The 26,749-nt window shown below is 41.5% G+C and overlaps 1 protein-coding gene across 4 annotated transcripts in view; it reads right to left on the reverse strand.

Annotated features, from left to right (window-relative positions):
- Window positions 1–26,749, reverse strand: part of usp54a (ubiquitin specific peptidase 54a) — a 134,743-nt gene that overhangs the window by 50,367 nt on the left and 57,627 nt on the right. For all 4 annotated transcript variants that reach the window (XM_043679225.1, XM_043679226.1, XM_043679227.1 and 1 more), the window contains exon 4: window positions 1,436–1,570. In XM_043679225.1, the coding sequence (XP_043535160.1) occupies window positions 1,436–1,570 (135 nt within the window). The remainder of the gene's footprint in view (window positions 1–1,435; window positions 1,571–26,749) is intronic.

The raw sequence follows: 26,749 nt of genomic DNA on the forward strand, positions 1-26,749 counted from the left end.
TCATGTTGCTTGTCATCTGTGTGTGTGGCTACTAAGGATAGCTGGTTGTGTTGTTTCGTGGCTAGTTGGTGTGGCTAGCTGGAACTGACAACCGGAAGCGGTAGATTCAAACCACTACAAATGCCGGAGGAAAGGTCACAGAAGCGCTTCACAGGAGGCTCCCAAGCACTGAGGATGTCACCTAGACAGGGGACGAAACGTCTGCAACACAAATTCCCAGCTCGGCGAACAGAACCACAACAACGAGCACCCGAGCTACAAATCTTCTCACAAATTTTGAATATTTCAGATCATTATCGGAAGACCGATGTATTTCTCGCTCTGCAACAAAAATTATTCTTAGTCACTCCAGAAAACATGCATCTTCTAATCTTCAAACATAACTTTAATGCCAAATTAGTAATGTGAGATTAAAAAATGCCCTACATTTAAGTGTTCATTTGAAGAATAATAAATCAGTCAGCAAAATATGCCATTGGTTTGACATCAAATTTCACAAATATTCAGCTGTTAACGAACTCAACAAACCAGCCAAATCACGTATGTTGATTTGGCTTCTTCAACTGTCTCAATAGAAGGCAATTTGGATAAGGAAACGTTCCCAAGCAGATAATGGGAAACAGAGTCTTCAATACGGAAAGGAAACAGGACATGAAATGTTAACATCACCTTTGACTGAACTTGAAGTTAATTTGCCAAATATTACTAACTAAAATTATGACATCAAAACACTATCAATCTTTTCAATTGAAGTCACTACCAATACAAGTATCTGTGACAACAATATGATGATCACAAAGAACTGCAGATGCTGGAAGTCAAACAAAGATGCTGGAAAAATACAGGTCTGGCAACATCTGTAGAGAGAAAACCGTTGTTATAGATATGGATAAATTTTCTATAACACACCTGTATTATAATAATGCTTCACTTTGGGAGTAAAGTAAAAAAGGAGGAAAAGGTATGAAGCAATGTTAAGGTTTCAAATTTGCACAACATTTTATTGACAATTCTCACTTGTCTTAAAGCCAAAGCAGGTCCTGAAGAAGGGTCATGGCTGAAATGCTGATTGTCTTGCTCCTTGGATGCTACCTGATCTGCTGTGCCTTTTTCCAGCACCACACTTCAACTCTGATTTCTCCAGCATCTGCAGTCCCCATTGTCTTCCAGTCACTACTCAGCAAAATATCAGAGGCGTGGAATTTCTATTTGTAAGCATAATTCAGAGTCTTTTCTTTCACCTGCTTTCACTTCTTTTAATAGTTACTGACTTTCATGTGAAAGCAACAGCAGGGAAGATAATGCAGAGCACTTTTTCTCACCGACAAAACAAGGTAGATGTTCTCAAGGTTTAAACATTTCAAGAATGAAAGAGTTCCTTCTTGCTGTGAAGTATATTAATTACTAATTAAAAATGTGAACCCATTTCACTTACAAAACATTCTGCTGCATCATCCATGATCCCCATCTGGAAGCGCTGTTCATCTTGAAAGGTTTTGGCAAGAGCACTACGCAAAGCATCAGATGGCAACACCTTTTCTTTGCTGTATTGGAACTGAGTGAAGATTCCCTAAAGGAAATAAATAGCAGCCATTCACTCCAAAATGTCTGTGAAATCTGTCCTAATTTTAACCTTTTTAGCCCTAATATCTTGGCAGTAATACTGCAAAGTGTATTTGTGGTCATTAACCTTACTATAAATTCAGATCGTTCCCATGAGCTTGGAGAAATGCACTACATAATGAAACAACATGTTCTAAGATAGAGTCATAGAATCAGAGATATATAGCATGGAAACAGACCCTTCGGTCCAACTCATCCATGCTGACCAGATATTCCAAATAAATTTAGTCCCATTTGCCAGTATTTGGCCCATATCCCTCTAAACCCTTCCTATTCATATACCCATCTAGGTGCCTTTTGTATGGTGTAATTGTACCAGCCTCCATTATTTCCTCTAGAAGCTTATTCCATACATGCACCACTCTCTGCATAAGAAAGTTGCCCCTCAGGTCCCTACTAAATCTTTCCCCTCTCACCCTAAACCTATACCCTCTAGGTTTGGACTCCCTGACCTGGGGAAAAGACCTTATCTATTTACCCTATCGATGCCTCTCATGATTTTATAAATCTCCATAAGGTCACCTCTCAATCTCTGATGCTCCAGGGAAAATAGCCCAAGTCCAGTCATAGAGTTATACAGTATGGAAACAACCACTTTAGGACAACTTGTCTGTGCTGACCAGACGTCCTAGATGGATTCTGTAAGATTTGGCAGCATTTGGCCCATATCCCTCCATACCCTCCCTATGCTTGTACACATCCAGATGCTGTTAAGTGTTGTAATTGTACCCATCTCCACCACCTCCGTTGGCAGTTTATCCTTACACACACCACCCTCTGCGTCCCTTTTAAATATTTCTCCTCTTACCTTAAACTAAGCCCTCAGGTTTTGGACTCCCCTACCCTGGGAAAAAGACCTTGGCTATTCACCCTACATTTGCCCCTCATGGGGTCTATAAGGTCACTCCCTCAGCCTCAGACGTTCCGGAAAAAAGGCTCAGCCTATCCAGCCTCTACCTATAACACAAACCCTCCAATTCCAGCAACATAAGCGGACATAGGAACTTTGTCAAAGATGACTACTTTGCCTCTTTACTATGAGGATGTTGGGGACAAAAAGAATGGCAATGCTGCAGTGAAAGGTTTAATTACTTTAAATAAAATTTCCACCCAGATAGGTTAAAGTAGTAAAGTAATATCTCAAGTTCAGCAAATCTCAAAGTCTGTATAGCAGACTTTACATTATTCTTAAGGATACAGCTCACCACCACCTTCTTAAGGGCAACTAGAGACACGCAATAAATGCTAGCCAGCCAGTGAGGCCCGCATCCTGCAAATGAATTAAAAAAGGAACTTTGTAACTTTCCACTTATGAGGTCTCAGTTAATGCTAAACAGTCTATGATCTTATCTGCAACATGAACATCATATGCCAATGCTAGCTCCAGACCACCACCAATCGTATATCCATCTACTGCAATCCCTCAATCTCCCAACCAGCAATAATGCTACTTTCAATGATGATCCATAAATAGAGCTTAAAGATACTTGTTTTCAATAAAGCTTTCAGAGAACTGAATCATCACTGGATAGCACTGAAGCCTCTGAATTAGAATGACACGGATTCAGGTCAGAGATTTCAATGCAGAGTCCAGGGACAGTCTACAGTACACTAGTAAAGCACAACAGTATAAGTACACATTTATCTATCAACAAACATCCAAACATTTACCTTATTCCAACTTGTGGGGAAGTTTGTGTACAAATCTGTAACTGAATGAAACCAATGGCAATAACTTGAATGATACCAATTTTCTTGGATTATTTTAAAGTCCATTATGGTGAGGAGTTAAAGGTTGAAAACATAGCCATTTTGTTACCAAGATACAGCACAACAGCAATATTACCAAGATATAGCACAACACCAATAACTGATGTCTCAGAAATACATGACTCTGCATCTTGCAGAAACAGATCAATCTACAGTACTGAAATTCACCTGTAGCAGAAGAACTATTCTAGGTTTGTGCATTTCTAGGAAATGGAGAACAGAGAGCTTGTTAAAGCTCTCCACAAACTTTTCCATAAATATCCTCTCGCTGAAAACAAAGCTTCTCCTTTTTGTGATATTTCAATAAAAATCTTAGCCATGATCATCTCTAAATAGTCTAAGATTAAGAACTTTCTGAACGCTGACTACAAAAGGTGAGAAGCTCAGCACGTGGCCTAAGGCAGGGTGCTATCAGGCAGAACTTAGGTTGAGAATATAGTTTATAGAGTCGTTATGATAGTGCCTGATTTCACCAAATATACAGCAAGAAAATTCAACCACATTAATCCCAGGATTTTGTCAACTGTTCATTTTATGTTCAATTGTGACAGGAACAAGGAACAAAAGAAATTTTTCTCTTTTGATTTTTGTATACAAGAGAAAGGAGACACTAAACTGATAGTCAAACTTTCCATTAGGCTTTTTAAATTGAGCACAATAATCACACATGGCTCAGTAATTTCTACATGAATACATTGTCATGTAACAACAAGTGATCATAGAGAAATAGAGTTCACAGGAATCACCGCATTTGTCTCAGAAGACGAACACTGGAAGTCTCATACTGAACCCCTGAATGTGAAAGTGATTGCCCTTGACATTAGGGCAGTATTTGACAGTGTGGCATCAAAGCGCCCCAACAAACTTGAATTGAATGAGAATTGGGGAAAACTCTCCCATTTTTTGGAGTCATACCGAGCATAAAGATGGTTGTCATAATTTGAAATCAATCATCTCTGTCACAAGAAGCAGTACAGGAGCTTCTCAGGATAGATATTTCTAATCAACCTGTTCAGATTTGTATGGGGCAGGTGGGAACTGAACAGAAGCCTCCTGGCCCAGAGGAAGGAACACTACTACTGTGCCACAAAGCCCCTAATTCCTCCTAGGTCCATTTAGTTATTCAGTCATAGAGATGTACAGCACGAAAACAGACCCTTCGGTTTAATCCCATTTGCCAGACCTTGGTCCACAACCCTCTAACCCCTTCCTATTCAGATGCCTTGTAAATTTTATAATCGTACTAGCCTCCACCACTTCCAATGGCAGCTCATTCCATACAAGCATCGCCCTCTGTATGACAAAGTTGCCCCTTAGATCCCTTTTAAATCTTACCCCTCTCACCATAAACCTACTCACCCCTCAGCCGCTTCATTCGAGACATTCCCTCTATCATAATGTTGGAAATGGGAATATTCATTGATGATTGTACCAGGCTCAGTACTATTTGCAACTTTGCTCAATTGGAAACAGCTTGTGTTCATATGTAGCAAGATCTGGACAACACTCAGGTCTGGGTAGATAAATGGCAAGTAACATTTGTGCCATAAAAATGTTTGACAATAACTATTTCCAACAAGAGAATCTAAGTGTCACCCCTTAACAACCAATGCTATTACCATTGCTGAATCCACCATTAACAACATCCCAAGGGTTATCATTGACCAGAAGTGGAATGGTAAAGCCATATAAATAATCAGGCCACAGCAGCAAAGCAGAGGATGGAAATTCTGCAGTGAGTAACTCACCTCCTCAACTTCCCAAAGCCTGTCTACCACCAACAAGGCACAAATCAGGAATGTGATGGAATCCTCCCAACTTACCTGGATGTGTGCAGCTCCAACACTATCAATGGCAAAGTAGCCCACTAAATTTAGCACTGCATCCATCACTGAAGCACAGTAACAGCAAAGTATACCATTTGCAAGGTGCATTGTTCAATTCAACAACTTCCTTTGACAGCACCTTCCAAAGCCAAGGATTCTACCAACTAGACGGATAAAGGCAATGGATGTATGAGAACACATTGCCTGCAAATGAATATTCATGCCACATATCATCGAGAGAAAGTGAGGGCTGCAGATGCTGGAGATCAGAGCTGAAAATGTGTTGCTGGAAAAGCGCAGCAGGTCAGGCAGCATCCAAGGAACAGGAGAATCGACGTTTCGGGCATAAGCCCTTCTTCAGGAATCCTGATTCCTGAAGAAGGGCTTATGCCCGAAACGTCGATTCTCCTGTTCCTTGGATGCTGCCTGACCTGCTGTGCTTTTCCAGCAACACATTTTCAGCATGCCACATATCATCCTGACTTTGAACTATAATTGTAATTTCTTCACTGTCATTAGATCAAAAGTCTGGATCTTCTGTCTGAACAACACTGTGGGACTGCCTGTGCCATATGGACCAAATCAGTTCAAGATGATGATTCACGAGCAACTTCGAGAGCAATTGGGGCTGAAGAGTAAAAGCTGGCCTGGTCAGTACAGTCTACATTCCTTAAAGTGAATAAATGAAGAAAATGTAAAATTACAAATTCACTGCTGTAACATTTCTCATACTGTTTCCAATGATGGATGGATGTGAAAATCAAGCATGTTTTAGCGTGCAATACAACAGAAAAGGTATTGACATTTTCCCAACAGTTTCTTGTCACAGAATATAATTTTGGTTCACAGGCATAGCTCACAGAACAAAATTCTGAAGTCAGTTTGCTTATGGAATTCTTCTTGTGAAATTTATTCTTGATCACAAAAAGGGTCTTAATGCCTTTAAGGAGAAAACAGTACATGTTAATTTAGCTTTTTTTCCAAAAGTTCTCAGAAAAAAGTTGAAGTGCTGTGAAATTAATTTTTTGTGTCGATCATCTCTGCTGTTTCATTTGCTCTTCACTGATTTGAAGTGGCTTTGACTGCAGTCCAGTATGGTCCCAATGACTTTTAAAGATGTAATTTAAGCAGATTGCTAAGTCAATTTTTCAATATAAAATTAATTGTTGGGTTGCCATTTTCAATTCAGATGTTTTTGTGAACGTACAATTATATCAACTAAGCATATTAGACCCACTAAATGGGCTCTTGTGGCAGAGTGGCAGTGTCCCTACCTCTGAGCCAGAAGACCTGGGTTCAAGACCCACCTGTCCATCAGTGCCTACGAACATATCTGAACATGCTAATCAGAAAATATCTATTACACCAACTAAGCATATTTTACATGATAAGTGAACTCGAGGGTTTGGATACAACTGTCCCACAGTTATGATATGAACTTCAAACTGCACGAACTGCAATTCTTCAGGACTGTAAAAACAAAGATGCTTAAGATATGAAACAAAATTAGAAATTGCTGGACAAACTCAGGTATGGCAGCACCTGTTCTGAAGCAAGGTCATTGCAACCAAACATGAACTCTGCTTTCTCTCTGCAGATGCTGCCAGACCAGAGTTTCTCCAGCAATTTCTGTTTGTGTTGTGATTATGTTTATTGGCTGGAATTATCATAATCAATATAGAGATAGGCTTTTTCCCAGGGTGAAGGATTCAATAACGTGAGGTCACGCTTTCAAGGTGAGAGATGAAAAGTTGAAGAGGGAAATACGCAGCAAGTACTTTACACAGAGGGTGGAGTGTGTGTGGAATACATTGCCAGCTGAGACAGTAGAGGTAGGCACAGTAGATTCATTTAAGATGCGTCTGGACAGATGCACGAGTAGGTGGGGAGCAGAGGGATACAGATGCTTAGGAATTAGGTGACAGGCTTAGACAGCGGATTTGGATCGGCTCAGGCCTGGAGGGCCGAAGGGCCTGTTTCCTGGGCTGTAAATGTTCTTTGTTCAATTCTAGAAGATCTGTTGTACTTGACTCACTGTCTCCCTGTTGTACTTGACACTTTATAGGAGTAGGACCAGGAATTTCCACTGGTTTAGTGGAAATTTTCAAACCCAGCTCCTTATTAGAGGTGTAGTAACCCTGAGGATAAACTCATCTGTAGTCACCTTTTTCGAATGAGAACAGCCCTATGGTCCTTTGGGACTATGGCAACAATATCTAGCAAGATGATACCTTCCCTTTATTGAGGAAGAAAGAATGTGCACATTTTCAGCCTTCACATGGGCACCACACACTAGTTAACGGAAAGAAAAAATTCTCAATCTTTGTGAATCACCAATAGCAGTGATAGTTATAGGAATCAGCTTCATGTAACAAAAACACACTCAAGGGAACTGCCAATGGCCTGTTGCTAATACAGCCAAAAAGTATTGTGTCTTGATTATACGTGTTAGCATACCTATGTCTCAACTGACAGTGAAGTGAATAGAGGGTACAACGACAGTAGCTCATGCTTACATCATATCCACCCCTGAATCCAAACAGAAGCATATTAATTAGACCAGTCCAAACCTATCAACTGCTGAGTTTCTCTGCTGCACTGCACTGCACACTTAACACTTCTCATGTTTAAACAGCAACTTGCTCTTCTAAGTTTAGGCCAGGCGCCCAATTTCAGTTTAAAACATCTGAAACAATCCAGTTGAGGGAGTCAATAGAGGGAGATTTCATACCTCTGAGCCAAGGAGCCTGGGTTCAAGTCCCACCTGCTCCAGACATGTGAAACAGCATCTTCGATTAAGTTTACGAGAAAATCTCGAGATACAGAGACATCAGTTCAAACTGGTAACTGGATGTCAAGGTACAAGTCTGGGGTGGGGGAGGATTGCCAGTTAAGTGTCACAATGTTGGATAAGCAAAATAACAGCTGAAATGGATATTTTGGTTATTTATTTGTAGGCAGCAGCTGACATGAACATGATAATGTTGATGGCTTGAAAGTTTCCAATGGTGAGTGTCTTTGTCGACAGTCATGGATTTGTACATGTGGAATGCTTGTGGAGTGGTTACCTTCTCCAGGCTGCATCTTATATCCAGGTATTTGCTGTCAATATCAGCAGAATCATTTATGAGGCATGAAGACAACAAAGTGTATTCTATTCCCAGTAAACAATTCGTCAAAGCTTAACTAGTTGACACAGGCTTGGAAATTTTGATTAAACCAGTGGAAATTTCAGGGCCTATAAGATGACATGTGTGTCAAGTAGACCAGATCCTGAAAATCATAGAACATAGAACATTACAGCGCAGTACAGGCCCTTCGGCCCTCGATGTTGCGCCGCCCTGTCATACTAATCTGAAGCGCAACCCACTGACATGATTCCGTGTACGTCCATTTGCCTGTCCAATGACGACTTCAATGCACTTAAACTTGGCGAATCTACTACCGATGCAGGCAAAGCATTCCATACCCTTACTACTCTCGGAGTAAAGAAACTACCTCTGACATCTGTCTTATACTTATCGCCCTTCGCTTTAAAGTTGTGTCCCCTCGTGTTTGTCGTCCCCATACTTGGAAAAAGGCTCTCCCTGTCCACCCTATCTAACCCTCTGATTATCTTGTATGTCTCTATTAAGTCACCTCTCAACCTTCTTCTCTCTAACGAGAACAGCCTCAAGGCCCTCAGCTTTTCTTCGTAAGACATTCCTTCCATACCAGGCAACATCCTAGTAAATCTCCTCTGCACCCTTTCCAAAGCTTCCACATCCTTCTTATAATGCAGTGACCAGGACTGTACAAAATACTCCAAGTGTGGCCGTACCAGAGCTTTGTACAGCTGCAGCATAACCTCCTGGTTCCGGCACTCAATCCCTCTATTAATAAAGGCCAAAATACTGTATGCCTTCTTAACAACCCTGTCAATCTGGGTGGCAACTTTCAGGGATCTGTGTACATGGACACCGAGATCTGACACCAAGATGAACATGTTCCATCAGCTACAACCCTCTGTTTTCTTTCAGCAAGCCAATTCCTGATCCAAACTGCTATGTCTCCCACAATCTCATTCCTCTGCATTTTGTATAATAGCCTACTGTGGGGAACCTTATCGAACGCCTTGCTGAAATCCATATACGCCACATCAACTGGTTTAGTTTCATCTACCTGTTTGGTCACTTTGTCAAAAAACTCAATAAGGTTCGTTAGGCACGACCTACCCTTCACAAAACTGTGCTGACTGTCCCTGATCAGATTATTCTTTTCTAGATGGTTATAAATCCTATCTCTTATAACCTTTTCCAACACTTTACCAACAACTGAAGTGAGACTCACTGGTCTGTAATTACCAGGGTTGTCTCTACTACCCTTTTTGAACAAGGGAACATTTGCTATCCTCCATTCCTCAGGCACTATTCCTGTAGACAATGATGATTTGAAGATCAATGCCAAAGGCTCGGCAATCTCTTCCCTTGCTTCCCAGAAAATCCAAGGATAAATCCCATACGGCCCAGGGGATTTCTCTATTTTCACACTCTGCAGTATTTCTAATACCTCTTCCTTGTGAACCTCAATCTCTTCTAGTCGAGATGCAAGTATCTCTGTATCTTCCTCACCAACATCTTCATTTTCTATAGTGAACACTGTCGAAAAATATTTATTTAGTGCTTCCCCTATCTCCTCTGACACTACACACAACTTCCGACTATTATCCTTGATTGGCCTTAATTTAACTCTCGTCATTCTTTTATTCCTGACATACCTATGGAAAACCTTAGGGTTAACCCTGATCCTATCCGCCAACAACTTCTCTTGACCCCTCCTGGCTCTTCTGAGCTCTCTTTTTAGGTCTTTCCTGACTTCCTTGTAACCCTCAAGCGCCCTAACTGAGTTTTCACATTTTGTCCTAACATAAGCCTTCTTCTTCTTGACCAGGGATTCCACTTCCTTAGTAAACCACGGCTCATGCGTTCTATATTTTCCTCCCTACCTGATAGGTACATACTTATCTAGGACACACAGGAGCTTTTCCTTGAATAAGCTCCACATTTTTAATGTGCTCATCCCCTGCAGTTTCCTTCCCCATTCTACGCTTCCTAAATCTTTCCTACTTGCATCGTAATTTCCCTTCCCCCAGCTGAAACTCTTGCTTGGTGGAGTACACCTATCCCTTTCCATCACTAAAATAAACCTGACAGAATTGTGATCGCTGTCTCCAAAGTGCTCACCATCAGTTGTGATAACTCTAGCCAATAAATATAACCTTCAGAACTGCAACTCATTCAGTTTGAGTTTTTCATTTTGACTCTAAGATGGTTGCATACTCAAACCTTCGAGTTCAATTACATCATGTGAAACATATTTTCTTGGACTAATATACTTAGCTGCATCCACCACAAAAAAAACAAAAGTTTAAAATCATAATCTAACTCAGGTAGCGAATGTTTTGCCCTCATTCAAAAAGGGCTACAAAGAAAAACTGGTAAGCCTAACCTCCATGGGAGGAGAGGTCTTGACATCAGGGAGATAGGATACCAGCCTGCAAAACCTTTCAGGCAACATCTCTGGGACACACGCACCAAACAACCCCACTATTCTTTGGCCGACTACTTCAACTCCCCCTCTCACTCCCCAAGGACATGCAAGTCTTGGGCCTCCTCCACTGCCAAATCAAAGTCACCCGAGAACTGGAGGAAGAATGCTTCATCCTCCATCTTGGGACCCTTGAATCACATAGCATCAACATCGATTTCACTAGTTTCCAAATTTCCCCTTACCTTACCTCATCCCGGATCCAACCCTCCAACTCCTGGCCACCTCCTTCCCACCTACCTATCATAATTACCCCTCATCTGCATCTACCTCTGGCCTCCCCCTCCCCCCCCCCCCCCCAACCTCACCCTCTAATTTATCTCTCAGTCCCCTTCCCCCTCCACATTGCTGATGAAGGGCTTGTACCTGAAACATCGACTCTCCTGCTCCTCAGAAGCTGCCTGACCCGCTGTGCTTTCTCAGCGCCACACTTTTCAACTCTGACTCTCCAGCATCTACAGTCCTCATTCTCTCTTGGATATATCTGGTCAGGACCAGGAGATTTATGCACCTTCATGCATTCTAATACGTCTAACACCTCCTCTACTGTGATATGGACTGTCCCCAAGATATCACCACTAACTTCCCCAAGTTCCAAGTCCTCATGTCTTTCTCCAAGGTAAACACAAAGGAAAAATACTCATTGAAGACCTTGCCCACCTCCTGTGGTTCCACACATACATGTCCACTTTGGTCTTTGAGGGGTGCTATTTTCTCTCTAGTTATTCTGTTTCCTTTAATATACTTAAAGAATCTCTTTGGATTCACCCTATTCTTCTTAGCCAAAGCAATCGTGTGCCCCATTTTCACCCTCCTGATTTCCTTCTTCAGTAAACTCCTGTATTCCCTGTATATCTCCAGGGATTCTCTTGGTCCCAGCTGCCTGTACCTGAGTCATGCCTCCTCATCGTTTTCTTATCAAGGCCTCAATATCTCATCATCTAGGTTCCCTCCTCCTGCCAACCTTGCTCTTCACCCATACAGGAACATACAGACCTTGAACTCTAGCGATCACTAACTCTAGCTACTGTATTGCAATTTTTATTTTTAAAAATTTGAAACTTCATGACATTAAAAAAATCTAATCCACCATTTAAATGCTAGAGGAAAAACCAAAATTAATATACGCACTTGCACATTTGGTTATTCTCCCTGCAATCAGACTGACAAGAGCCAAAAGCAAATCAACACGACAAGAATTTGGTCTCCAATGAAAGAACTTGCAAACAAGTTATACATTCCATCTGTGTTTTGAAATATTTATCAAGAGTATTAAGTTTGAGCATATTGTCAAAAACATGAAATTTGCACTGTATTGACTCTGCACACTTTGGCCCAACAATCAACAAAGACTTGGTAACATTATCCAAATAAATAATCAGGTCAATTCTTTTAGAGGAATTAAGTCCTATATCATTTCAAATTCACAATATAAGACAATAATCTTATTACCATTGCTTAACCTCCTGTAGCACAAACATGTCACAGCTGAAGTAGTTACCAAAATTACCTCATTCCCCCCCCCCCCCACTGTAATGCATCAGTTTCTGTCAATATTTGTTTATAACTAAATTAAAACACCTCTGAATCAGTGAATGCTTAATTCAGTAAATTCAAGTATGCGTAGTCAAAAATTTTGAATTAAAAGTAGCATTTCACAGCTTCAGCTTGAGATGCATTTTGAATGTCTTCAATTACTAAAACAACATGAGTACTCTTGTTCAGAACAAACACAGCTATTAAATGGGTGCATAGAGCCCTATGCTGAAGTGCATGAAATTGGTCCAAACCTAAACTGGATTAACCACTGGTAAAAGTAGCCCTTACTGGATCCTGCCTCTTTCACCATTTTTAAAATTGCTGGAATAATAAGCTCAAAAAAGGATATATTTCCATTAAAACTTGAATGGAGGTTCGAAATGCCTTCTGTTTAACAATTTTGACGCTCAATGTACCAGTAATGTTTTCAGTTTCCAAATCATAGTTCAGTTTATACTGTACCTCTAATGGCGCATTAAACACATGCAACCAACCACTGCAGCAGTATTGCTGGCAGGTCCTAAGTCTGTAATAACAGTCTAAATTGTTGATTAGTTCTACAGACGCAGAATAAGTACGTTCATGAGGATTTTTCATTATTTATAATTACAAATCCCCAAAGACTTATTACTGTCTGGTTAAACATGTTTCTTTTGTACTGAGCAAGCCAATAATCTACGACTGGTAACATCTGTGTTACAAGCAATTCCAAGAGTTGATAGGTCTCAATATTAAGCTCTGTCCAGCAACATGGTAGGGCCCACAGTTACATTTTCAAACTCAGAAGTCACACGACACCAGGCTATAATCCAACAGGATTATTTGAAATCACACGCTTTCAGAGCACTACTCCTTTGTCAGGTGGAGAGAAGCACTCAGGCATCATCTTATTTTTGATTATTTGTAGAAGGGTCTGTTTCCATGTTGTACATCTCTATGACTATCTCTCTACATTAATGTGTTCATAGGCCATCCTTTTATTTGTTATTCAGCTGTTGACACTTTACTCACACCGTTTGACACTTTTGATCACCTGCAAAAGCGATCAGCCTGTCAGCACGCCACTCACACTATTTACCTATGTGCTCACAAGTCGTGGTTCAAGTAAGTACCAATGACACAAGTAGAAAGAAGGACAGGGATGTAAGGCAGGATTTCAGGGAGCTAGGGTGGAAGCTGAGAGCTAGAACAAATATAGTTGTTATCTCTGGTTTGTTATCCATGCCATGTGATAGCAAGGCGAGGAACAGGGAGAGATATCAGCTGAACACGTGGCTGCAGGAATAATGCAGGAAGGAGGGTTTCAGGTACATGGATAATTAGGGCTCATTCTGGAGAAGGTGGCACCTCTCCAACAGAACGATCTTCACTTGAACCAGAGGGATACTAATATCCTGGGTGGGAAATTTGCTTGTGCTATTCGGGTGGGTTTAAACTAGCTCAGCAGAGGGATGGGAACCAGTGGTGTAGTTCCAGTGCACAGGAGGATAGGAGTAGGGAGGACAGGGACAGGCTTTCAGTCACAGGACTGTGCTGGCAGACAGCAAGCTGGTTTGAAGTGTGTAGGTGAGTTTGAAACATGGATAGGTATGGGACTTCGATATTGTGGCCATTTCGGAGACATGGATAGGGCAGGGTCAGGAATGGATGTAGCAGGTTCCAGGGTTTAGATCTTTCATTAAGGTGGTAAAAAGAGGATGTGTGGCTTCGTTAGTCAAGGACAGTGTAATGGTGGCTGAAGGAACTTTTGACGAGGACTGGTCTCCTGAGGTGATAATGGCTGAGGTTAGAAACAGGAGAGGAGACGTCACACTGCTGGGAGTTCTTTTTTTTCATAGGGCTCCACAAAATTCCAGGGAGGTGGAGGAGAGGATAGGGTAGGAGTGAAAGGAACCAGGGTGGTTATTATGGGGGACTTTAGCTTCCCCAACATTGACTGGAAACACTATAAATCTAATACGTTGGATGGATCAGCTTTTGTCCAAAGTGTACAGGAGGGTTTCCTGACACAGTGTCGAAGGGCCGACAAGAGCGGAAGCCACACTGGATCTGGTGTTTGGTAATGAACCAGGCCAGGTGTTTGATTTAGTGGTAAGTGAGCACTTTGGACAGAGTACCATAATTTGGTTACATTTAGTGATGGAAAGGGATAGGTACATACCACAAGGCAAGAGTAAAAGACAGTGAGGGGGGGGAGCAATTGTAATGTGATTAGGCAAGACTTAGGAAGCATAGAATGGGGTAGCAAAATGCAGGGGATAGGGATAATCAAAGTGTGGACCTGGTTTAAGGAAGTGATGTTGCATGTCCTTGATAGGTATGTCCCTGTCAGGCAGGGAGAAAGTGATAAGGTAAGGGAACTTCAGGTTTACTGAAGAAATTGTATCTCTTGTTAAGTGGAAGAGGGAGGCTTGTGATATTGAGACTAGATGGTTCAGATGAGGCAATGGAGAGAGAGTTACAGATTAGCTAGGAAGGATTTAAAGAGAGAGTTAAGACGACCAAGTAGGGGACATGAGCAGTCTTTAGCAGGTTGAATAAAGGAGGCCGTGAAAGCTTTCTATAGGTATGTGAGGAATAAAAGGATGACTGGGTAGGAATAGGGCCCATCAAAGACAGAAGTGGGAAGTTGTGTGTGGAGCGTGTGGAGATCAGAGAGATGATAAATGAATATTTCTCATCTATTTTCACTCAAAAAAAGGAGAATATTGCAGAGGGGAAGACTGAGATACGAGCTATTAGACTAGGAAGGATTGAGGTTAGTACAGAGAATGTGTTATCAATTTGAGAAGGTGTGAAAGTAGAAAAGTCCCCTGGGCTGGATGGGATTTATCAGAGGATTCTCTGGGAAGCTAGGGAGAAGATGGCAGAGCCTTTGGCCTTGATCTTTGAGTCATCATTGTCTACAGGTTTAGTACCACAGGATTGGAGGATTGCAAATGTTATGGCTTTGTTCAAGAAGGGCAGCAGAGATGACCCAGATAATTACAGACCAGTGAGTCTTACGTCTGTTGTAGGAAAAGTTTTGGAAAGGATTATATGAAATAGAATTTATAAGCATCTAGCAAGAAACAATTTAATTGGAGATAGTCAACATGGTTTTCGTCAAGGGCAGATCATGTCTCACAAACCTCTGATTTGGAGATGCCAGTGTTGGACTGGGGTGTACAACCACAACCACCTGATGAAGGAGTGGCACTCCGAAAGCTAGTGCTTTCAATTAAACCTGTTGGACTATAACCTGGTGTTGTGTGATTTTTAACTTTGTAAACCTCATTGAGTTTTTTTGAGAAGCTGAGCAAGCATATGGGTAGGGCAGTTGACGTGGTGTACATGGACTTCAGTGAAGCCTCTGATAAGGTTCCAGATGGTAGGCTTTTGGAGAAAGTGCAGTGGCATGGGATGGAGGGTGATTTAGCAGTTTGGATTAGAAATTGGCTTTCTACAAGGCAGCAGCGAGGGATGATTGATGGAAAATATACAGCCTGGAGTCCGGTGTGCCAGAAGGATCTGTTTTGGGACCACTGCTGTTTGTCATTTTTATAAATGACACGGATGCAGGCATAGGTGGATGGGTTAGTAAGTTTGCAGATGACACTAAAGTAGGTGGTGTGGTGGACAGTGTGGAAGAATGTTGCAGCTTACAGGGGGACTTGGATAAACTGCAAAATTGGGCTGAGGGGTGGCAAAAGGAGTTCAATGCAGATAAATGTGAGGTGATGCACTTTGGGAAGAATAACAGGAAGGCAGAATACTGGGTCAATGGAAAGATTCTTGGTAGTGTGGATGTGCAGAGAGATCTTGGTATCCATGTACACAGATCCGTGAAAGCTGCCACCCAGGTTGATAGTGCTGTTAAGAAGGCATACAATGTGTTAGGTTTTACTGGTAGAGGGATTGAGTTCCTAAGCCATGATGTCAAGCTGCAATTGTACAGAACGCTAGTGCAGCCTCACTTGGAATATTGTGTACAGTTCTGGTCGCTCCAGAAGGATGTGGAAGCATTAGAAAAAGGTAAGAGGAGATTTACCAGGACGTTGCCTGCTCTGGAGCAAAGGTCTTATGAGGAAAGGCTGAGGGACCTGGGTCTGTTCTCATTGGAGAGAAAGCGGCTGAGGGAATTTAATAGAGACATACAAGATGATCAGAGGATTATATAGGATGGGCAGTGAGAGTCGATTTCCTGGGATAATGACGTCGGCTTGTACGAGGGGACAAAGCTGCAAATTGAATGGTGATAGATTTAAGAGATGTCAGAGGCAGGTTCTTTACTCAGAGAGTGGCAAGGGCATGGAATGCCCTGCCTGCCAATGTAGTGAACTCAGCCACATTAGGGGTATTTAAAAAGTCTTTGGATAAGCAGATGGATGATGATGGGATAGTGTAGGGGAATGGGCTTAGATTAGCTCACAGGTCGGTGCAATATCGAGGGCCGAAGGGGCTGTTCTGCGCGATATTGTTCTATGTTCTATTTATACTTACCTGTTAACACTCTTATTTACCTGAAATTACCTTGCCATTATCTCTCTGCCTATATATTCTGTGCCTGTGCGCTTCCATCCACTTTGCTTGATGAAGGAGCATTGCTCTAAAAGCTCAAATAAACCTGTTGGACGGTAACCTGCTGTCATGAGATTTGTGACTTTGTCCAACCCAGTCCAACACTAGCACCTCCACATCACAGTTCAGGTGTCATTGGAGAGGAGTTCAAAAAATAGAGGCAGAAACTGAAGGTCAGTAAGCATTTCAAGACAAAGAGTAGACTCCATGTTAGAATAGCTGACTTTTAGTTGCATTGCAGGGAAGGCAATTCAACTTTTCAAGGTCTGTGGGGAGGATACAATGAGTAAATCCCAAGAACACCGAACAAACTGCAATATGTCAGGTTAGGATGGTGCGTGGCTTGGAGGGGAATTTGCAAGTTATGGACTCCCCACATATCTGATGCCCTTGTCCCTTTAGATGGTAGCAATTGTGGTTGTGGAAGGTGCTGTTCCTGTAGTGCAGCTTCGGGATATTAACGGCAGTGTGCTCTGAGGGTCAGTGCTGGATACAGTGAATTTGGATATGTTATCAATCAAGCAGGCGACATTGTCCAGGATGGACATTGTCAACTTCAAACATTGTGGGGGGTTGCACTCATCCAGGGAAGTGAGATATATTCCACCACACTCCTGACTTGTACCTTAAAGATAGTTGACAGGCTTTAGGGAGTCAGGAGTTACTCGCTGCAGGATTCGTAGCCTCTGGCCTCTCCTTGCAACCACAGCATTTGTATGGCTGGTCCAGTTCAGCTTCTGATCAATGGTAACCCCTCCATCATGGTAGCATCGGAAACTTTGGCAATGGTAGTGCCATTGAACATCTAGTCCAACAGTTAGATTGTGTCATTGGAAATGGCCATTGTCTGACACTTGCATGGCATGAATGTTACTTGGCATTTGTCAATCCTGTCCTGGATATTTTGTTGCTTTTCGACATGGACTATTTCAGAGGAATCACAAGAGGAGTTGGAAATTATGCAATCAGCAGCAAACGTTTTGACAATGTGATGAGGGAAGGTCAAACATAGAACACAGAACAGCAGGACACAGGAACAGGCCCTTTGGCCTATCAAGTCTGTGCTGACTACGATGCCATTCTAACCTAATCCCATCTGCATGCACATCGTCTACGTCCCTCAATTCCCTGCCTGCTCATGTATCTATCTAAATACCTCTTAAACTTATTATTGATGAAGGAGCTGAAGGTGTTGGGCCAAGGACAATATTCTGAACAACTCCTGCAGACAGACAGGCTGAAGCTGAGATGACTGAACTCCAACATCGGTCTTTGTGCGCGAATCATCTTCAATTGGCAGAGAGTTATCTCTGATTCCTATTGATTCTAGATTTATGAAAGATCCCCATCAAAAATGCGGCCTTCACAGTAATGTCATTCATCTCATTTCTGGAATTCTGTTTCAAATCTAGGGGAATTGTGGAATCACAAAAAGAAGGCGATCAGCTAGAACAGAAGCAGTTGTTGAGGCAGGCCATGATTGAAGGGCTCAAGATTGAGTTTCACGGTCAGATCAGCAAAAGTGGAGAACAGTAATTCCTTGTGAAGTTTAGTGAGATTTGATGACTCAACATTTCTTTAATGTTTCAGGAAGTTACTGAGACATCAGTGAGATCTGTCTTGATTGCATTTGCCACTTTGTGTTTTGTGGGTGTTTGATCACAGTATGTTATCCATCAGTACCATGTTAATTCTGGGTTGCAGAAATAAGTTGTACATTTATTGTGGCCTGTTTTACCTTGCTAAGTACAAGGTTAAGTCAAAACTGTGAAATTTTGTGGCTTTATTCTCTTACTGAGTCTCCTGGATCTCACCTTCTGCCTATTTTAAAAATAAGGATTACTAGTCTCGAACTAGATCATAAAATAATTTGGTGATTTTGTCCATGATCATAACATACATTTGGCAATCTGGTCTGAGACCACAGCACAAAGGTGGTGGTCTCACACAAGATCATTATACTGATGTGTTGACATTCCTCAGGCTGCTGCCTCTGAGACAACAATCCCCTCCAATCACAACCTAATTTACTTGTTACTCTTTTGATAAACAGCTAATGCGGTGCTCTCTCTGGAAGTAGTCCAAGAAAGTAGTCCCTTCCTCAGACATGCACAGCCTCCAGGAGAAGTCACCATTCTCATTACCCTGACAGAAAGAAAGTTTGGCAGTTTTGGTATGATCTGTGGAGACAGAATTACATTTCACAGTTTGAGTCCACTGTAACTCTTCTTTGCACCATGGTCAGTGTTCTCAATTTATTTAGTCTGCCAAATGAGCAGTGACAAAAAAATGCGAGAGATAAATGGTGGGACAAGTTGTATATCAAGTTTGAGAGATTAAATTGGTGAGCTAGAAAGCAGAGTTTAGAAATCAGTGGCCATCACAATGGCAGTCTGCTTCCAATTTTATCAAAACAGAGAGAAAACACCAGAAAACCCAGTAAATCTTGGAAGTGCATGGCTCAATTAGCATCAAGAAAAATATGCTGATAAACTATGCCCATAAGATGTCACAATTTACAGATCCTGATCAGACTGCTGTTAAGCACAGTCATAAGAGCTTTACAGCACAAAAAAAAGGCCCTTTAACCTATCATGTCTGCACTAATCATCAAGCACCCATCGACTGTGTGCCATTTTCCAACACTTGGCCTGAAACCTTGTATGTTACACTGCTTCTCACCTAAATACTTTTTAATGTTGTCAGGGTTCCTGCCTCTATCACCCTTTCAGGTAGTGGGTTTCATATACCCACCACCCCGTAGATGAAAAAAACCCTTTAAAATATTCAAGGATTCTGTTTCCACCAACTTTTCAGCAAGAGAATTCCAAAGGCTCTCAACCTTCAGAGGTTTGTTCGCGTCATCTTTTTTAAACAGGTGATCATGATTTTTAAATAATGACCCCTCGTTCTAGATTCTCTCACAAGAGGAAACATCCTCAGCACATATACCCTGCCAAGATACCTCATGTTTCACTCAATTTACTTTGATTCCGTCTTGAAAGTTTCAGTGTCAGATGAGGACAGAATGGAGTCAGTTATATATCCTTCTATTGTTGAATATATGTGTCCCCCCATGCCATCATTGACAAGTGAGAGATTGAGGAAGGAGTGCAGTCACTGAGCCAACCTGACAACATTCTGCACAGTGTCCTGGTAGAGGCAAATCAGTTTATTGACCAATGCATTTATCCTCTAATTGGTGAGCACCTGTTATGAATATAGACACAAACACATGAATAAAATTAAAGGAATAAAATCTCCTTACAGGATCAACATATTCAGGAATAATAATCTCTGCTGACCAATAATAAAACAAAATCACATCAGTTAAATAAATGATGTAACATTAGTTTACACAAACTTGGAAAAGAATTGACAGTCACTTCTGTTGCCATGTATCAACTGATTATAAAAGCTATTATAACTAGTGATCTCAGATTAACTGGGACACAACGCCACAGGCGTGAAATCAATAACAACCAAGGTTACCATACCATAGTGCAGCTTCTGTCACTTGTCAAATTTAAAATTAAAATTTCTGCGACACAACTTGTACCACAACTAATTAATGAGAGACCATTTATAGCACACAGTGCTCAAGTCATTCTGCAGACAAGCTCTGATGGAAGCAATGCGAAAAAATACGAAAGGTGGGACAACTAAAATGTATCACTAAAAGCATACTATGTGTAATTTTTTAAAAAGGCTTCATTATTCTTGCAGATACACTCTAAGTTTCCATTCAGTGTCAAGAGCAACTATCCTTTGGCAGATGTTATCATCCAAAATTAGTCTTCTCATTATTTAACTACTAGTATCAACTATTCCAATATAGCAGCATCCCATAAACACACCCTTGGCAAATTCAGCAAAACAGATTTTCCTCACGCATTGTTATCTGCCTTCCACATCAGGAGAAAGGAACACTGAAAGAGACAATGGAGCAGCAGAGAGAGAACTCAAGCTTTTTGCTGCAGCACTACAAAAGAGCTGTGTCTGTCAACTTCAACAGCCAACTCCAATCCCCAAGTGAAAGCAAAGCTAAAACCCTGGGTCTGTGTGAGCCTGATTCCACCTACTCATGCTTCTTTAGTCTAACAAAAAAAACACTCTGGGAGCTCAAAGCTATTTATCCACAGCTTCTGAAGCAAACACTCTGGCAGCACTGTGGCAACATCTCTCTGCAACAGAAACAGCCAAGAATAACTCTCTCAAAGGCACACTCTCTCAAAATCACAAGACCACAAAAGAGACCATTAGGAGGGTGACTTTGTGCAAATGGGGATTTAGACCTCAAGCCGGCAGAGTAGATTGTTGCACAACATGTGCCGATCCAGTCCTTGCTGTCTGATCTCCACAGTCAGCCTCACAGCCAATCACACTGAAGGGATGCTCCAAAGACGTGTTGATATTTTGACAGGGCTTGACTTCAAATGCGACAGTGTTCAGCTACCACTGCTGTCAAGCATGGAGCTCCACCTCTTCTCAGCAAACCTTGAACTAGTTGAGCATCCACTGACAGCCAGGCAGGAGGGAAGGTTTCACCAGGGAAGAGGCTGAGTCTTGTGCAGCACAACAGAGATTTGCTCTATAATGAAGGTGAAATTTGGCCAGGTAGAAGGGTCATGCCGAATTGACATAGGAGCAGTGTCAACTATGACTCAACACTTATTTCCTGAGCATTTTGCTGAGTAGTGAGAGCAGAGTGATAGCTCTTTCCTCATTCTGCTTCGTAGAAGACAGACATCCTCTATTACGGTTATATTGAGTTGTTCTGACATGCTGTTCATCACACTCTGGTGTTTCTGGAGTCTCATGTTCCGATTGATACTTCAGCAAATGTAAGAAATTTGAAATTACACATGGTTTTGGGGTCAAACATGTTATGAAATATCTGGGTGTCAATGGAAAGCATGTGTGGTGACTGCAATGAGCTGCATATCACAGGGTCAGCTGGTGGAGCTCAAAAGTCTTTGACACTGCTCTCTGCACTCAAGGGAGAAAGTGAGGTCTGCAGATGCTGGAGATCAGAGCTGAAAATGTGTTGCTGGAAAAGCGCAGCAGGTCAGGCAGCATCCAGGGAACAGGAGAATCGACGTTTCGGGCATAAGTCCTTCTTCAGGAATCCTGGAGAAGGGCTTATGCCCGAAACGTCGATTCTCTGCACTCAGGGTCTAACAACGTATATGGAACCTTTGAAGGAGCAGGAAATCAGGCAGTTCTTTTAACTGCCCAATCAATCACTGTTCTCAAATGTTCATGCCAGCATGAACTGATTAACATCAGTCTCCAATGAAGTATCATCTGTGACATGTGACAGAGCTCCCATTTTTCTAGTTCTGGGAGCTGCTCACATCACTATGGCGTAAAATGGGGAGGGTACTCAGTCAGATGGCTCATTTCAACAAAGATGCTTATGTCCAACCAAGAATGCCCACAACATTCTTGAACATTCTGCTGTCATGGACAACGAACAAATTGGAGATGACATGTCCACTATCACTTCAGAGATGAACATTTTGGCGAGTTGGAGGAGAGCCAAATGAAGAGCTAATTTCTACTCTCACTAGAAGGTTTTTGTTTTATTATTCAGAGGGTTGTGAATGTTTGGAATTCTCTTGTCTGCAGGGCTACGGAAACTCAATTATTGAGTTTGTTGACAGTAGGAATGGACACGTTTCTAAGCATTAAAAACAAAGGGATTTGGGGATAATGTGAGGAAAAAGGCATTGAAGTGTATGATCATTCATGATACAAAGACACAGAAAATAGGAGGAGTAAGCCATCAGCCCTTCAAGCCTGCTCTGCCATTAATTATGATCATAATTCATCATCTACTCAAATGCCTGTTCCTCCTCTTCCCATTATCTTTTGTTCCCTTTAGCCTCAAGTGGTATTTTCAAATCATGCTTCAAATCTTACAACGTTTTGACCTCAACTGCTTTCTATGGTAGTAAATTCCATAGGCTCACCACTCTCTGGATGAATAAATTTCTTCTAATCTCAGTCCAAAAAGATTCACTCCGTTTCCTTAGACTGTGACCTCTGTTTTTGGACTCCCTCATCATCGGGAACATGTATCCTGTATCTAGCCTGTCTCGTCCTGCTAGAATTTTATGGGTTTCTATGTGATCCCCCTCATTCTTCTCAACTTCAGCAAACATAATCCTAACCAATGTAACCACTTTTCATACTTCAGTCTTACCATCCCAAGAATCAGTCTGGTAAATCTTTGATGCACACCTCTGCCGCAAGAATCAGATAAGGATCCCAAAATAGCACACGATATTGGAGGTTTGGTCTCACCAAGGCCATGTATAATCGCAGCAAGATATCCCTCCTCTTGTACTTAAATCCTCTCACCATGAAGGCCAGCATACTGTTTGTCTTTACTGCTTGCTGCATCTACATACTCATCATCAGTGACTGATGTAAAAGATCTTGTGGCACATTGATTATAAATTAAGAGAGGACATTCAGATAATCATCACCTGTCTGCTTTTGCTCGCAACTGGATAACCTCATGTTTATCCACATCATGCTGCACGTGCTATGCATTTGCCCACTCAGCTGGTCCAAATCACACTGAAGCAAGTCTGCACCTTTCTCATAGCTCATTCTCCCACCCAGCTTTGTGTCCTGCAGACTTGGAGATATTACATCCAGTTCCCTCATCTAAATAATTAATATGTATTATGAATAGCTGAGATCTGAGCATTGATCCCTTTGGCACAACGCTAGTCTCTCCCTGCCATTTGGGAAATGACCTAATTATTCTAACACTGTGTTTCCTTTTTGTCAACCAATATTCTAGTTCAATACACTACCCCCAATACACGCGTTTTAACTTTACATGCTACTCTCTTATGTGGGACTTTGTTGAAAGCCTTCCAAAGCCCAAATAAACCATATCTACTCGCTCATCCTCATTAACTTCACTAGCTACATCCAAGGATTCCCTTAGATATGTCAAACAGGATTTCCCTTTCTTAAATCAATGCTGACTCTGTCCAACCATACCACTGTTTTCCAAATGCTCAGCTATTAAATCTTTTATAATTGACTCCAGCAATTTTCCCTGGTGTCAGGCTGACTGATCTATAGTTATATTCCAATCTGTGGGAACTGTTCCAGAGTCTAAACAATCTTGGTAGATCACCACCAATGCATCAGATTCTTTGTGATGTACATTATCAGAGCCTGGGGATTTTTCTGGCTTCAATCCCATCAATCTAGCCAACATCAGTTCCCTACTAATACAGGTTTCCTTCAGATCCTCCCGCTCACTAAATCCTGTGTTCTGCAACAAATTTGTGTTAGTTATCTGCATCCTCTTTGTGAACACAGGACCCAAGGAACGTATTTAGCAGGTCAGCCATTTCTTTGTTCCCCATTATAAGTTCCACTGTTTCTAACTGCAAGAGAGCTACATTTGTCTCTATCAATTTTTTTCTCTTCACATACTTCTATAAACTTTGACAGTCTGTTTTTACGCTTCCCATGAGATTACTTTTGTATTCTATTTTCCCATTATCAAGCAATCCCTTTGTCCTCCTTTGCTGAATTTTAAATTGCGCCCACTCAAGTCTTGACAATCATATTGAATAGTTAGTAGGCATTCATCCCTATGGTTCTGCATTCCCAAGAACAAATCAATTTTCAGGAATGATGATGATATGGATATTGTGGCCTGGTAAATCACAGGATTATGACTAAAAACTTGACCGTTCAGTAAAGCAGCCTTACCGTCAGATCCCACACCATCACTGGGAGAAAATCTGAGAAATCCTACAAACGCCTTTGGAGTGAGATGTAATCAAAGATTCATCAGGTCAATACTCATCTTCCACAGTCCTCTTGACGGAGAAGGATGAAAAACTGAGGATCTGTGTGAATTACTGGGCATTCAGCATAAAGACTCAAAGATGTTTACCCACTACCTAGGATTGAGAGAAAATTATACATTCCCAAAGATGCGAAGTATTTCAGACGTCTTGATTTGGTTCTTTGTTGTAATCAGCAACCCAACGCTGAACATGATGCTGAAAAGATGGCATTCTGAACAGATACCAGAGGTCTTTCCCTTATACAAGATTGCCATTTAGGCTCTTTAATGTCCCAACCTTCATGCATGTGATAGATAAGCGTTGTGCCCTTAATTTCCAGTGCTTTCTTGTTTATCTGTGCAATATATACAGATGTAATACCACATAAATATTGTCCTCCAGGTTTAAACTTAGATTTCCCTTCATATTTACAATACACTGATGCCAGTGCAATAAAAAGTCCTTGCTTCATAATATTTGGTCCGTCAGCGTGTTCAAATTTCAGAGTCATAGAGATGTACAGCATGGAAACAGACCCTTCAGTCCAATTCATCCATGCCAACCAGATATCCCAACCCTTTCTAGTCCCACCCGCCAGCATCTGGCCCATATCCCTCCAAACCCTTCCTATTCCCATCCAGATGCCTCTTAACTGTTGCAATTGTACCAGCCTCCACCACTTCCCCTGGCAGCTCATTTCCATACACGTACCACCCTCTGTGTGAAAAAGTTGCCCCGTAGGTCCCTTTTATATCTTTCCCCTCTCTCCCCAAATCTATGCCCTCTAGTTCTGGACTCCAAAATGCAAGAATTAATATTAGTATAAGTCAAAAACTTGAAAACATTGCTTTCTTTGAAAATTAGAAGTGGCTTTTGCACTTTGAGCTATAATCTATCATCTCGAATGACCAACAGATTGCACCAAATATAGAAAAATAAATCTCAAGTCTCTTCCAGCAAAGAAGAAACATGGACCCCCAAACGGAGATGGTACAATAGTAACCAAGGGGTTGATTATGGAAATGGATTTGGCATTTTTAGACAACACAAAAACAAAAATGTAAAGTAGTTGAGAAAAGAAGTTCAAGTGAATTAGGACCCATTAGTATGCAATGTCTGTTTTGTGTATCTTAACTTTGTTTCTCACATGTCTGCACGTCACTATCATTTTGCAGTAACCCTTGAATAAAATCTACATCGTTTACATGTAATTGCTCAATTCTCTAATGACTTCTCTGGCCTTCACAGCATTACTGAATTGTAATTACTTTGGGACATTATGATCTTAAGCTTTGATCAGATGCAACAAAATTCAACAGTCAAATTTGTAGCAGTTTCCAAATCTACTTAATTACTTTATGGAGAGTCAAGAATTAATCCCCTGATGGGCAATGAGGCTTAACTGGTCTCATGGAATGCTTACTTAAAAGTTTCTCCCGGAAGCATTAATATTCGGCAAAGTAAAGAATGAAACCAGACAGACCACCTGGCATCAGCCTAGGCACCAGAATGATGACAATAAACTCAATTCGGCAAAATCCTCCTTACAAATCACTTTGGCTAGTGGCAAAACTAGGAGAGCTGTCTCAGACTGCCCCACTGACAGGCCAGACATAGCAAAGTGCAGTGATATACAGTTAGGGGCAAGCAGAACTGTTCTCATATATAATCGACAACCACATAGTCCAGCAGATCCCCCACTCTCCTATTACCAGCAAGTTATGGGGTCAACCTGCTTCAACGCATAGCAAAGAAGCAGCACCAAGCATACCTAAAATATAAGTGTCAACTTGGTGCAGTTACAACTCAGGAATACTTCAATGTCAAACAGCTTAAGCAGCAAGTGATACAACAGAGTAAACAGATCCACAGCCAATGGAATAGATCCAAGGTGTGCATTGTGCTACAAGCATGAATGGTGATGGGACAATTAAACAACTCACTGAAGGAGGAGGGTTCACAAATATTTCTATGTTCATTGATGAGGAGCCCAACATATCATTTGTGTCAATTGCG

The sequence above is a fragment of the Chiloscyllium plagiosum genome, chromosome 38, assembly GCF_004010195.1.
Source record: "Chiloscyllium plagiosum isolate BGI_BamShark_2017 chromosome 38, ASM401019v2, whole genome shotgun sequence".
In the NCBI taxonomy this organism is placed as follows: Eukaryota; Metazoa; Chordata; class Chondrichthyes; order Orectolobiformes; family Hemiscylliidae; genus Chiloscyllium; species Chiloscyllium plagiosum.